General features: G+C 36.4%; 2 protein-coding genes and 2 pseudogenes across 2 annotated transcripts; 3 read left to right on the plus strand and 1 right to left on the minus strand.

Annotated features, from left to right (window-relative positions):
* Nucleotides 1-423: 423 nt before the first annotated feature.
* LOC105954750 (flavanone 3-dioxygenase 3) lies at nucleotides 424-2,614 on the plus strand (the record flags this gene model as incomplete). Its single annotated transcript, XM_088815051.1, has 2 exons — nucleotides 424-686; nucleotides 1,964-2,614. Coding segments are annotated over 2 exons (840 nt in total), but the record flags the coding sequence as incomplete, so codon positions are not given.
* Nucleotides 2,615-8,634: 6,020 nt separating this feature from the next.
* LOC105954751 (flavanone 3-dioxygenase 3 pseudogene) lies at nucleotides 8,635-9,481 on the plus strand (annotated as a pseudogene).
* A 230-nt stretch (nucleotides 9,482-9,711) lies between these two features.
* On the plus strand, nucleotides 9,712-10,453 carry LOC105954752 (2-oxoglutarate-dependent dioxygenase 21, chloroplastic pseudogene; annotated as a pseudogene).
* A 512-nt stretch (nucleotides 10,454-10,965) lies between these two features.
* On the minus strand, nucleotides 10,966-14,778 carry LOC105954832 (RGG repeats nuclear RNA binding protein A). Its single transcript, XM_012978521.2, has 7 exons — nucleotides 14,233-14,778; nucleotides 13,105-13,438; nucleotides 12,967-13,032; nucleotides 12,733-12,868; nucleotides 12,195-12,359; nucleotides 12,016-12,072; nucleotides 10,966-11,318 (listed from the first exon to the last, which is right to left on the minus strand). The coding sequence occupies exons 1-7, from the start codon at nucleotides 14,438-14,440 to the stop codon at nucleotides 11,130-11,132; spliced, it is 1,155 nt and encodes a 384-aa protein (XP_012833975.2). The 5' UTR covers nucleotides 14,441-14,778; the 3' UTR covers nucleotides 10,966-11,129.
* Nucleotides 14,779-14,939: the final 161 nt, after the last annotated feature.

The raw sequence follows: 14,939 nt of genomic DNA on the forward strand, positions 1-14,939 counted from the left end.
TATAAACACCATCGACAATGTCATATTTCCTTCATCAACTTTGCCTATCTATTACTTACCACCGGAAAAAAAAATTAAAAAAAAAAAAGAAGAATGGGAGAAGAGATAGTAAAAAATACCTCATTCACAAGTGCAATGGCAGTTTCACTAACGGGAAGAAGAAATGTTCCGGAACGTTACATACTTCCCCTCCCGCATCGCCCCGCACTAACTGACCGTAACCCGATGCAGCAGCATTGCTTCTCCACGAAGCCATTGCCTGTTATAGATCTCTCCTCTTTAGACAACCCTCTTCTTCGATCACGCCTCATCGGTCAAGTTTCCCTCGCCTGCAAGGAATTCGGCTTTTTTCAGGTTTCGAATCCATCTCTATTAGCATAAAAAAATATATATATAGTGCGGAATGCAATAAATGTATGAGGTCGATGTTTTGTGCAGGTGATCAACCATGGAATTCCAGTTTCACTCACAAAAGAGGCACTGGACGTTGCTAAAGAGTTTTTCGATTTGCCAAACGAGACAAAGATGCGCCTTGCCTCCGACGATGTCTGCAAGCCGGTAAGGTACGGGACCAGCCTAAACCACGTCAAGGATAAAGTTCAGTATTGGAGAGACTTCATCAAACACTACTCGCATCCGATCTCTACTTGGATCGATTCTTGGCCATCCGATCCTCCAACCTACAAGTAAGCATTATCGACGGCTCAATTTCTTCCCCCAAATTAAATTATGTTCGTAAGACTTCTTTATGGTTTGATTGCCATGCTACAATAACAAATGTCTTTGATCACTAAAATTACTAAACAAGCAACACTTCAATTTCGAAAATACTTTTCTCACAACATCTTATTTAGACACGGTTTGATTTCACCGATGTAATGTAAATGGTCTCCTCTCAAAATTCTTCTCGAAATACAGACAAGCATTACTTTATTTATCAAATTCTTCTTTCTCCATCATAAAAATTGAACTATATACCCAAAAAGGGGCCACACAAAGCCTTCATTCAAAGCAAAATGAACTATTAAGAGTCTAAGACCATCTCCAACAGTTCGTTTAAAAATAGTTGGTTTTATATATATATATATATATATATATAATATATCAAGCGCACATGGTTACAACACACCACTTTTATCATCTCACTCCAACAATGTTGTTTGTATTTTATATAACTATTGGATTTTATATATTATTATTTTTAATATATAATTGAAATAATTTGTAGATAATATTTTTATGGCAAATTATGATTACCTCTGAGTTATGGTCAAATTACGAAAACCCCCCTCTTGTTTGGGTAATTACAACCACCCCTCAACTATGTATTATCTTACGAAAATACCCCTCCAAAGGTAAATTTAGGGATGTTAAATCGGTAAAACCGAACCAAAATTTATGTACGCCAACATTTCATACCGTTTACCATCGGTAAATAACCGTATTACACATTTTATGTAAAAATATTTACAAGGAGGGGGGTGGCCGTAATTACCCAAACAAGAGCGGTTTTTTCGTAATTTGTCCATACCTCGGGGGGTGGCCGTAATTTGCCCTATTTTTTATATTATATATATCCATAAAATAAAATCAATAATTAACTATTTTATATTATTTTTTTTTTTAAAATAGTATGATACAAAATATCAAATTGTACTAAATTATATTGCAAAACATAATTTAATTGAATATATGATTTACGTATACTTTATTATATTCTGAATATTTAAATAAAATATTTTGAATGAAAATTATATTATATAAAATATAAATAGTAAACATTTAATCTGATGAAAATATATAGCATGACATTACTGATATTTTTTTAATAGCTATTATTTTAAGAAAAATAAAAATTAATTGATTTTACATTTTAATAACTGCCGGGATTTTGGGAGTTCGTTGTTTAAAAAATGTTAATTTTTGAAGGTGGCATTCTAATATGCCCGAATAAATTGTGCAGGAAGAAAATGGGGAATTACACCAAGGCAATAAATGACCTGCACAAGAAACTAATGGAAGTAATATTCGAGAGCTTAGGTCTAAAACGGGACTACCTACAGAAAGAAATCGAACAAGGCTCGCAAATCACGGCGGTGAATTATTACCCTTCCTGCCCCGAACCGAGCCTGGCATTAGGCCTGCCACCACACACGGACTACGGACTACTAACCATTCTACTCCAAAATCAAGAAGGACTACAGATTAAGGACAAAATCGGAAACTGGCATTGCGTACCTGCGATCAAAGAAGGATTGGTGGTCCAATTGGGCGATCATATGGAAGTACTGACCAATGGCAGATACAGAGGAGTTGTGCATCGAGCGGTTCTGAACTCGGAGAAGAATCGGATCTCGATTGCCAACATTCAGACCCTATCGATGGATACAAAAGTGGGGCCCGCCTCGGAACTTGTGGACGACGAGTACTCCGTGATGTACGAAGAAGCTAGCTTTCGGGATTTTCTCAAGTTCGTATCGGAGAACGATGTACTTGAACGAAGATACATCGACACACTGAGGAAGGGGGGAATCCATTAGCCGTACTTGTTAGTGTTGTTATCAATTAGTGTCATTTGAAATAAAAATGGCTAAAAAATTGGAGCAAAATCAAACAGATATCATACAAGTAGTAAAAGTGCAATCCATGAAATGATCGAAAAACACAAAATCAACAACAACAACAACAACAACAACAACAACCGAAAATGCGTAAAATCATATGAATCGTCGGCCAAGATTTTGATCTTTTTTTCTTTTCACTAAAATTTTCAGTGGTTTGCTTTACATTACAACAGAATTTGAAACATTACCTAACCATCATCGTCTGTCAAATAAGAGGTGAAATTATGAATAGTTTCCCCCTTTTCCAATCTGCCTGCGATTGCACAATCGGTAACCGGACGGATTTTGAAGAGTTGAATTTAGAATGTGGAATCGGAGAATCGACGGCTAGTTGAATCATCGTACGTTTAAAAGCAGCCATCGAATTGAATTGCAGTTTTGGCAATGGCGGAGGAGAGATCAAACTAAGAGAATGGTTCCAACTTTCAAGCCTTCCTCTTGCGCCCGGCAGATGATTCTGCCATAATTGCCTTCGGCATCTTATGTTGCGTGTAGAATCAAAAATGTAAATTAGACAAAAATTAACGCCTCGTTTGGTTGCCAATATAAGATTATGGTAGAGCAATTGGATTGACAAAACTGGAAATTGGCAATATGTACCTGTGATAAAAGAAGGATTGGTGGTTCAGTTGGGAGATCACATGGAAGTACTGAGCAATGGCAGATATAGAGGAGTTGTTCATCGAGCGATTTTGAACTCGGAGAAGAATCGGATTTCGATCGCCAATATTCAGAGCCTTTCGATGGATACAAAAGTGGGGCCCGCTTCGGAACTTGTGGACAAGCAATATCCTGTAATGTATGAAGAAGCGAGCTTCGGAGGTTTTCTCAAGTTCGTTTCGGGGAATAACATCCGGGAAGAAAAATACATCGACACACTGAGGAAACAAAAATCCATTAGATAGTGATGTGAAATAGAGGGGATGCAGAAGAATGATCATGAAACATGTAATATTGATCAATAAGTGTCATCGAAGTTCTTTTGAATGCAATCCAATAATTCGAGCAAATATCAGACAAGTATGTATAGTCATCCTCAAATAAGTACTAAAATTGTCATCCATAAAATCATAAACAACCAGCCGAAAAACTAAGCCAAACGCATGCAATTTGGTGTGATAAATTTTGTTTTTTCCCGGACGGAAAAACGGATTCAATTGTCATGGGAGTTTCAGCATTTTGCTTCACACCGCAGCAAAATTATCCGACAAATTTTGCTTCCCTCCAGATAAAAATGGATTGAGCTTTTCTTTCATCGTCTTGCTTTACATTGTACCATTATCATCATTTGCCGAATCAGTTGTTCGAGAAACCCTAATTCGGTATTGGGGGCTAAGAAAACCGTTACATACTGATATTTTATTGAGGATTCCATGTGTTTCCGCAATTAAGTAATCACGTAACGGACTTCACACAAAAAAATGGCGCTGCGGACTTCACAAAAACCGTATTCAACTTAACTAGTATACACGAAGGCCTCGTTTGGTTAAATTCTACAACAAAATAGGACTTCGTAACAAATAAATCCCATAATACCTGTAATGTTTTCAGCTTATAAATAAGAGCAAATTGCTATCATTTTCATCAACTAGCCATAAAACCTGTAAGTTCGAGAAATACTAAGAAACAAAAGGAGGTTGAGTATGGAAGAAAAAGATAGATACCTCGATAAGAGAGATACCTTGTTAGACTCATTTATTATTTTTCTTTATTTTCTTTAATTAAAAATACATAATTTTATTTTTTTACATAAAACTAGTTTGTTAAAAATTATAGAAACACGATATAAAGGCTATAAATAATATATACATATATAGTAGTTAAATTAATTAAAATAGAGAGCATAATATTGAAAAGCATTAACATAAATTGTGCCCCCATGAATGCAATATTGAGAAGTTTATTGAAATATTTCAGTCTTTCAGCTCTTTTCTCTATGTGCATGAGCAGAGACATCTCAGCGATTGTTTCGTGAGTCATGACATCATGAATGCATTTTAATTTTATCAAAATACCTTATGCAGGTGATCAGCCATCTAATTCCGATCTCAATCGTAGATCAGGTCCTATAAATTGCAGCAGAGTTTTTCGATATGCCAGACGAAACAAAGAAGCATAACGAGTTGTTTGACTTTGAACATAAATAGTATCTATTACTCTCAACCTTCCGACCGAAAAAGGACAAATTTCCGTGACGAATATAGCATACTATCTGCAACTATAACATCATTCTTTATTGCAAGATTCAACTTGTCGCGTCACACAGATTCGACATTTACGGCTGTTGAGGTGAACACTTTCCCCAATAATTTGGAGGCTAAAATAAAGTTGATCATAATTTACCTTCCCATTTACTTTCCCTAATAAAGGACAGTAAATCGAAGTTTTCCGATACGAAATCCCCATGGATCACATATTGTGCAGACTATAGATGCGATTTAAAAATGTTATTTTCGTCAATTACATGACAAAATGTACAAAATGTATCGAAAAATTCAACTCCTAGTAGCTCATAGTAGTTGTCATTTCATTTAAATTAAAAGCAAACGTAATCAAGTGAACATACATGAAATATTAACCACTAATTCACTATCCACCAAAAGCAAGCCGCCAAAACCAATTACGAACAATAAAAATCACATACATAGTTTGGATTTTACAATATATAAGGTCTGATTCCCGAGCAAAATTTCGATTCTCATGCATTTACTAGCGTTTCGATTTACAATTATAAATGATTCCATACAAAGGCAAACTTATGAATTCAATTAGGTGTTGAAACTATGCACATACCTCGTCGGCGGTGCCGAAGGTCAATATTTCATCGGCGGCGGCGACACCACCTGCTCGGCTGCTCCGTCGGCCCGCAGCGCCATTCTCTTCTCCTCCATGATTTTTTTTTCTTTCTTCCTTTTTTCCTTTTGATATTCAATTTTATCCTTTACGGCTGTTGAGGTGAACACTTTCCCCAATAATTTGGAGGCTAAAATAAAGTTGATCATAATTTACCTTCCCATTTACTTTCCCTAATAAAGGACAGTAAATCGAAGTTTTCCGATACGAAATCCCCATGGATCACATATTGTGCAGACTATAGATGCGATTTAAAAATGTTATTTTCGTCAATTACATGACAAAATGTACAAAATGTATCGAAAAATTCAACTCCTAGTAGCTCATAGTAGTTGTCATTTCATTTAAATTAAAAGCAAACGTAATCAAGTGAACATACATGAAATATTAACCACTAATTCACTATCCACCAAAAGCAAGCCGCCAAAACCAATTACGAACAATAAAAATCACATACATAGTTTGGATTTTACAATATATAAGGTCTGATTCCCGAGCAAAATTTCGATTCTCATGCATTTACTAGCGTTTCGATTTACAATTATAAATGATTCCATACAAAGGCAAACTTATGAATTCAATTAGGTGTTGAAACTATGCACATACCTCGTCGGCGGTGCCGAAGGTCAATATTTCATCGGCGGCGGCGACACCACCTGCTCGGCTGCTCCGTCGGCCCGCAGCGCCATTCTCTTCTCCTCCATGATTTTTTTTTCTTTCTTCCTTTTTTCCTTTTGATATTCAATTTTATCTGGGCCAATTTAAAAAAATTATGTACGCTTTTGGGTGTTACTTTTTTAGAGAGTAAATAAACTATTAATTAAGTGTGGGTTTTTATTATAAATAAATGATTTGTACCCTATTTTTTAATCAAGGTAATAAGTAAATTAAATCAATTGTGACATGAAATAACTATAGTGATTATGCTCGTTCATTTCCTTTTAGATTACATTTGATCGAATGATTTGAATTTGATGGTAAAATTGTAAGAAACTAATATAAATTTGATATGTCTAATTGGGTCAACCCAATTGGCCAATAATTTCTTTGCCTATTAGGTTACGGGCTCAATATTGAAGACCACTACTACCCAATCACCTTGAAATAAGGTTTTGGCCGACAATCTCAACTAATTAAACTTCAGCCCAATCAATGAGGTATAAATAAATGTTTGAATTCATTCCTTAAGGTACGTCCTACTATCCGCACGTCTGACTTGAGCATCGGAGGAGTTTCCGCCGGATCAACCCCGGCCTAGTTCACGTGTTTTATGATCGCAGGTATTTCAAGATCATCAAGCTCGTGAGCCAGTGATCCACTCTGCTCTTCCAGCTCATCCTACTTCAACTATCTAAGGTGATCTAACTCTAACATCATCAAAATTCATCCACACAATTTTACAACATTTGTTACTATGAATTTAAAATCGATACATTGTGTTGTCGCCCAAATGAATTGATGGGACATAAAGGCCATTTACTCTTAATCAATCCTACTATTTTCTCGGTTGTGTTTTCTGTCTTCTACGTTTGCATTGCCTTGAAAAAAAACTTTGTGAACCAGCCAAATGCCATCGTATGCGGTTGACATTGACCATCTGATAGTGTCTTCATTGACTAATTTTGACTTGAGTCCTTTATGTACAGGGTATGCATGCAGAATGAAGACGGTTAACGCACATAAAATAACCTAAATTTTACAAAAATTCTAAATTCAGTTATTGTGTGATATTTGGGATTGTTTAATAATTGTGTGCTTATTAGAATAGATTTTCGAATTCTTAAAAATTCAGAACGGGAATCATATTTTTTTTCTGATACATATGATTTTCGGACAACATTTTTTCTGATACATCCGATTTTCATCCTTAATTGTGATATTTTGCAACAAAAAATATATCTGAATAAACCGATGATGACAATTCACGAGTCCCATAAGAATCACAGAAAACGAAATATCTCTGAACCCAAGGTTCACGAATCACGACTCCATAAAAGATTATATTGCTAATTTCAGTTAATTTACAAACTTTTTTAACAAATTAAAAATGGTATTTATTAATATATATATATATATATATATATATATATATATATATATATATATATATATTAAGTATATATATATATATAGGTAGTCTGACAAGATAAGGTTGGTGCTACTTGTCTAATTCTCAGTGTGACAATTGTCTACCAAAATTAAAATAATGTATATAATAACAATAAATAAATCATTATAAAACCGGCTGGTCACACTTGTCCATCCAATTATGACAATTGTCATTTTTTGTCCGTTTCTTTTCAACATATGATTTTATATGGATGTGTAAAATCAAACAGATTGGATCGGAATTAGCCTTATAGAAAAAATTCTTCACTTTTTTTGTGGAAGTGAAAAAATACTTTCAATTCTGTTCCAGAAAAATATCAGAAATCAGAATTTCGGGAATTGGAACGAAAAAACTTTTTCCAAAATCGAAAAAATTGGATTGGAATCGGCGAAATTCAAATTTTTTTCAATTTATGCTCACTTTAAATGTAAAAAAATACATAATAATACTGATTTTTTATTGTAATATTCATAAGAAAAAATACCCGTAATTTGACCGATCAGAAAGATCCACATATTTCGGAAAAAATCCGAAGTCGGAATTCCGGAATTCGGACTGAAACTTTTTTGGATCGGGATCGAGAGAAATCGAAAATTCCGTTCCGATCTCCACCGTACCCCTATTTGTACAGTGTAGGCAGTACTTGAAGTGATAAAGATTGACATCTAAAATATTATTTAAATACTCAAAACAAATAAACTGCAATATATTAAAAAAAAAAAAAGTAGAAACAGAATAAAATAATTCTGAAGAGTGACGTGATTCCCAAACAATGAGGTCTCCATAGTTTTTGCACGCATTAGCATGCCAGAGGATTCGTCTCAGTATCAGTATCAGTGCCGCGTTCCTACATTCATTGTAACTGTACCAAAAATAGAAACAAACACAACATTAATTTATTTCTAAATTAAGAAACTTTCGTCCATCACACACATACATACAATTATTATTATGTAATTATTATTCTTACAGCTTATAAACATGTGCAATTTGCTATCATGTTCTCTTCATCAACTTGCCATAAACACTAAGCTGCAGGTTGGAAAAATGGCAGAAAAGAAAGATAATAATAATAATAATAATACCTCATTCACAAGTACAATGGCAGTTTCACAAATGAGTATAAGGAATATTCCCCGACGATATATACTTCCTCTCCCGCATCGACCGACACTTATAACTGACCACGAGCAGCAGCAGAAGCAGCAGCATTGCTCCTCCACCCGAGCTTCTTTGCCCGTTATAGATCTTTCGTCTTTAGACGACCCTCTTCTTCGATCACGCCTCGTCGATCAAGTGTCCCTCGCCTGCAAGGAGTTCGGATTTTTTCAGGTGATTTTTTTTTCTTTTCGATTTGCTTATTTTTATGTTGCATCAAATTGCTAAAAAAGAAAACGTGTTTAGTGCTTGTTTGCTAAAAAAATCAAAGCATAAGGGTATTTTTTTGCAATTAGAGAAAATACAGGGGTGTCGGACGCAATAAACCCGCTATTTTTATTAGCATAAACCTCGGTATGCTAACTTACGACCACAGGGGTATTTGTGCTAATAAAAATAGTGGAGGGATCTTTTTGTCACAATTAGAATATGTACAAGGGTGACGAATGCAATAAATTGACAAATAGTAAAATGTTTTGCGCAGGTGACCAACCATGGAATTCCAGTTTCACTCACAAAAGATGCACTCGATGTTGCTAAAGAGTTTTTCGATTTGCCGAACGAGACAAAGATGCGGATTGCCTCGACCGATATCCACAAACCGGTTAGGTACGGGACTAGCCTAAACCATGTCAAGGATAAAGTTCAATATTGGAGAGACTTCATCAAACACTACTCACACCCAATCTCGACTTGGGTCGATTCTTGGCCGTCAGATCCTCCAACTTACAAGTAAGCATCATCGTGCACTTTAGCCTAAACAACCCATTAACTCAAAATACTAAACCAAGAAAAAAAAAATATTCGTATTTTCAACTTGGGTCAATTTTTAGCCGTCAAAGTTAAGAAGCCAATATTAGAGCCATTTTTTTCCACGATTGCAGGACGGCCTAACGAAACATGCAATAAAGTACAATTATTTAATTAATTATGGCTAATCTTATCAACCAATCGAGGCCTAATACTCTCGTTTTTGAAGCTGCATTCTAACGTGGGGTAATTGCGCAGGAAGAAAATGGGGAATTACACCAAGGCGATAAATGACTTGCACAAGAAGCTAATGCAACTAATATTCGAGAGCTTAGGTCTAAAATCGGACTACTTACATAAAGAAATCGAACGAGGCTCACAAGTCACGGCGGTGAATTATTACCCGTCTTGCCCCGAACCGAGCCTGGCATTAGGCCTGCCTCCACACACAGACTATGGATTGTTAACTATTCTACTACAAAATCAAGAAGGCCTACAAATAAAGGATAAAACCGGAAATTGGCATTCCGTACCTGTGATTGAAGAAGGGTTGGTGGTTCAATTGGGAGATCATATGGAAGTACTGAGCAACGGCCGATACAGAGGGGTTGTGCATCGAGCGGTTCTGAACTCGGAGAAGAATCGGATTTCGATTGCTAATATTCAGAGCCTTTCGATGGATGAGAAAGTGGGGCCTGCTTTGGAGCTGGTGGACGATGAATATCCGGTGCTGTACGAAGAAGCGAGCTTTGCGGATTTTCTGAAGTTCGTTTCGGAGAATGATATACTTGAACGGAGATACATTGACACACTGAGAAAGGGGAGAATCCATTAGCCATACTCACTGGTATTGTAAAACAGAGATGCATGTGTCATCAATAAGTGTCATGGAATGGTATAACTGGAGCAAAATCAGACTGAACATGTTTCGTCATTTTCAGCAAAAGTAGTAAAACTTTTCATCCATAAACCGATGAACTAAAACTGACAAAAACGGCAAACACGAAAAATAATATGAACTTATGATCGCAAATTTTTTTGGCTCAATAAATTTTGCTGTTTTTTATCTTTCCCCCAGACGAAAACGGATTGATTTCCATTTGATTTTCAGTGTTTTGCTTTACAATACAACAAAATTGTATCAGAGTTGGATTTAGGGCTAATTGGATTTAGGGCTAATTGACATGTACATATAAAAGGAGCCATCAAATTGTAGTTTTACTCATGGTAGAGAAGAAAGCAAACAAAGAGAATGGCTTGAACCTCGAAGCCTTCCTTCCTCACACTCGGGACAGATGATTCTGCATTTCTGCTCTAATTGTTTTTCTTACATGAAGAATGTTAACCTCGTCGACTCGTCGTTTTCTCATCTTGAAAACACAACAAAGCATTACACCTATAGTGATAAATTAATAATATGAACCAAGTCACACAGCATGATGCTAGATGCAAAATGGAGACTCACAGATGTACAAATTAAAGCATAAAATTTTAGAAATTTCCAGTTACATAAAAAAAAAAAAAAACAAATAAAAAAAATCCATTATTCATTAAAGTTAAACTAGTGCCCAAACTGTTGGCAAAACTCGATACAAATGGGAGGGGAGCAAAGAGAAAGAAAACAAGAGGAAATCTCATTTTTTGCCACCTAGAGTGGGGAACTGGCCTGGATCTTCAATAGCAGGTGCTCTGACATTTTCATTGCCTCCACCACCGTAACCTCCTCCTCCTCTGGACCCACGTCCAAGGCCCCTACCACGACCGCCTGAGCTGTAGTGCCTCTCACCTTCAGCTGGCTTCAAGAACTCGTTGATGCTCACTGACTGTATACCAGAAAATAACCGATGAGAGAGAGGTTTAGCTCACTGTACTTTGATGACATATGATTAGTGTACAAAATGAAAATGACGAATGTGAGGTTGAGGGCATCTTGAGATCATTTCCTTTTTATTACGAGTGCTGGTCAAAATCAGGATTTTAAGTAAAACATGAAGCGGACTTTACCAAAACTCATAGCGTAAAATGGCATGTTCCAACATAAATAACCAATTCTCAACATAAATAAAAAAAATTACCAACATAAATAATGAAGTATGTGCTATTGGTAGTTGTTCGTTACTAGATTAGTTATTGGCCGATGTTGGTGCGAAAATCCAGCTTTACTCAATTCTCAGAATTATTTCAGAATTAGTTGTGTTACTTGAATGGAAGAAAGTGTTCAAAAAGGAGTTAGCCTAGCCCAACAAATTAGGATTAAACTAAAATCCCAGCCCAAGTTTGAAAACGCAGTAAAATCTTAGATGGATGCTACTTCGATTAGGATTATATTTAGATCTAACAAGGTAGATTAGTAGCAAGGTAGACGCAGTAAATTCGTGCAATTCTAGGATTTTTTATTTTACTTTAAAGGAGATTTTATAATACTATGTCAGCATGCTTCTTGTTCCAAATACCTATGCATGTTTAAACAAAATAACATTTTCAATAAGACGAAGTGTCAAGAGATTATTCATGAATCACCTTTTTGGCTCTCTCTTCCTTCTCAGCCAACTCTTTCTTTTTATCCTTCTCAGAGCCCTGAAAGGGGAAATTATGTTTGGCAATCCAAATATGAGTGGTTTTGCTACATATACTAATATCCTGAAGCACGAGGAGTAACAAGCACAAATTCAATAAGTAGGGAGTGAATATGGAATCACCAATTTGATGAATATATCATCATTAGATTTCTTCTTGCTTGAAAGTTGTTGCATGGTTTCAAACTCCTTCACATCAACTTTCCTTGCCTCGCTGTCGGCTTTGAGAGCCAGCAGAGACTTCCTTTTCTCCTCAAGGACCTTCTCATACTCTTCCAGTGTCATCTCCTGCATTTGAAATGAACTGTTAATTCACAAAAGTTGTGTTCGAAATAAAAATGTCTGGTAGCATCTTCAGAAAAATCGGATGTTCATATACAGGGCAACAACTACAAAAGAGCAAGTTTTAAGCAAATTCATATGGTAACCATGCAAACACATCAATACGAGTACAATACAAATTTTGGCCAAGGTATCAAAAACCAGCTTAGGTCGACAATCAAAACATTTGCTTACAGATCCTAGATTTTAAAAGAGTAGAGTGCATGAAATTCAAACTTCTCAAATAAAAGAGGAAGGAAATGACTGCAATTTCGAGGTCAGCAAGAGAAGAAAAGGTATAAACTTCAAATAAAAAATAATTGCAGCTATAGTCCTTCACCTTATCTTCAGGTTCCTTCTCTTCAACTTCAGTGGTAGCAGCTTCCTTGTCTCCATCTGCTGCAGCATCCACCTCTCCCGAGGGCTTCTCAACACTCGGAGCTTTCTCACCTTCGATAACAGCTTCTTCCGTCACTCTGACAAAAAAAAAGGTAGTTAGCTACCAATCAGTAAACAGTTGGGTAATAAGACAGATGGATCATATGGCATCGTGTTAATGAATTAAAATACTCACTCCGCCAATTCATCAGTGTGAGTACCCCAGTTCCCTCGGCCAGCTCCTTCCCTTTTGAACTCATTCCTGTGCATAAAAATGAGTTCAATTTAAATACAAAATCGACATAAATGATGTCATAGGTGATGTCATACATACCCGCGTCCGGTTCCACTACGGCGATCCAATGGCCTACGTGGGCGATCCCCTTCTCCTTCTCCAGCATCTCCATTGCTGAAACCACCACGGCGACCACCACGGAATGAGCTGCGTGACCCACCAACAATGTAGCCACCACCACGCCTTTCTGAAGTTTTTCCAGAATCAGCTTCATCAGGATTAGCAGCTATTTTCCTGTTGTCGTATGAGTTTTCATTGTTCGGTGAGTCTCTGTAGGACCCACCGCCGCCGCCGCCATAGCCACGGCCACGTCCATATCCACGTCCACCACCACCTTGGCCACCGCGGGCGTACTCAGATTTTGATTCCCTCACTGTTTGGAGACAAGTAACTAAGTGAGCAAACTGGTGATAAAATACAATCAAACAAATAACAAAAATACGCATAAGTTCAATTGTTCCTTATTTGGAACATGTCAATGCGAATAATTACATTAGTAAAATTCGAAGTGTTTGATTCCACTAATGGCAACAAACGATACATGGCAGATCTGGAAAATATACCCCAAACCAACTCCAAATGCTTAACTGAAGGCATGCATTGGAAATCTCACATTATCCAAATCTATATCACAGAACTAACATGTTTTATAGTAAATCACAAATAACCAAGTGTAAATCTCATATTGTCCAAATGTGAAAGTTGACAAAATTGACAAACATTAGTCTCGACTCCGTTTCATCTTCTGAACATGCTTATTTGTTACTAAGAGGTTCAATTGCCAAAATTGAAAAATAAACTCAACTTAATTTACCAGAAACCATTTCGTTGTTTGTGAAAGTTGAAAGATATTTCTTAAACAAAGGTCAATAGAAACAGTATCATATTCATATATCTTTCCACAGTGTCCTACAAATAACCCATGCTAAAAATTGCACAAACAAGAAAATGTTTATCAACTGACAACAAAATTATTACTCTAAAATTATTAAAAATAAGACATTTACAAGATTAACAAATTCCACAGACCAGTTAGAAATGTGAAAACCAATTCATCAACAACATGCAGGGGGGAAACTAACACACGGATTATTAAGAATATATTTTGCAATTTGATATTTTCCGATAGATATATATAGAGAGATGGAGAGAGGAAAACAAACTAACCGGCCTGGGCAGGGGGAGTGGGCTTGGAGGGAAGCTTGGGCTGCGCAGTCACCTTATTCTGCGACGGCAAGTCCTTACCTCCGGCCGCCGGCTTAGCCGCCGGAGCAGTGGTTTTCAACGCCTCGATCTTCTGCTGCTGAGCAGCAATCAGCAGCGAGGGATCCTCCGCATCATCGTCCAGCAAATCAAATGGGTTGAGCGACGCCATTGCTTCTCGACAGCACCAAAAACAAACCCCGAGGTTTTCAGATTATTCACAGAAACGAATACCTTTTACTCCATCTCTTTATTCATCACTAACGCCATTAAAATTAACAGATCTGTAAAAATTTTTGAGAGGATAAGAGGATAGAAAAAACAGAGAGAGAGAGAGAGATGGGGGAAGAAATTGGGGTTTCGCCAAACCCTAGCCGCAATACACAGTAGGCAGGAGTGAGGTCTATCTGAAGCTCGTGTGAGTGCTGTCAGATTTTCTTCTAAGTTTATATACGAATAAAATAATTATTTATTTTTAATTATTTTATTACTATTTACATAAAAGTTGGGCTGGGCCGATTGGAGGATGTTTGCAACAACTTCAGAAAAGTGCTTTTTGGGCTTTTTGGTTCACTTCGGTGATGTTTACAAAACTAATATTTGAAGAAGTGAAAGTTGGTAAATGTACATAATTTTTTTAATAAAAACTTTATTCAACTAAAATAAATTTT

This window comes from Erythranthe guttata, chromosome 2 (assembly GCF_056151865.1).
Source record: "Erythranthe guttata isolate IM_541 chromosome 2, IM_541, whole genome shotgun sequence".
Taxonomy (NCBI): Eukaryota; Viridiplantae; Streptophyta; class Magnoliopsida; order Lamiales; family Phrymaceae; genus Erythranthe; species Erythranthe guttata.

Bases quoted from the DNA above. Each gene is read 5' to 3' on its own strand.
- LOC105954832 (XM_012978521.2), bottom strand. From the start codon at position 14,440: ATGGCGTCGCTCAACCCATTTGATTTGCTGGACGATGATGCGGAGGAT. The intron at 13,033-13,104 runs GTATGTATGACA...TTTTATGCACAG, and splicing joins CGTAGTGGAACCGGACGCGG to GAATGAGTTCAAAAGGGAAG. The intron at 12,073-12,194 runs GTGATTCCATAT...TTCCCCTTTCAG, and splicing joins ATGATATATTCATCAAATTG to GGCTCTGAGAAGGATAAAAA.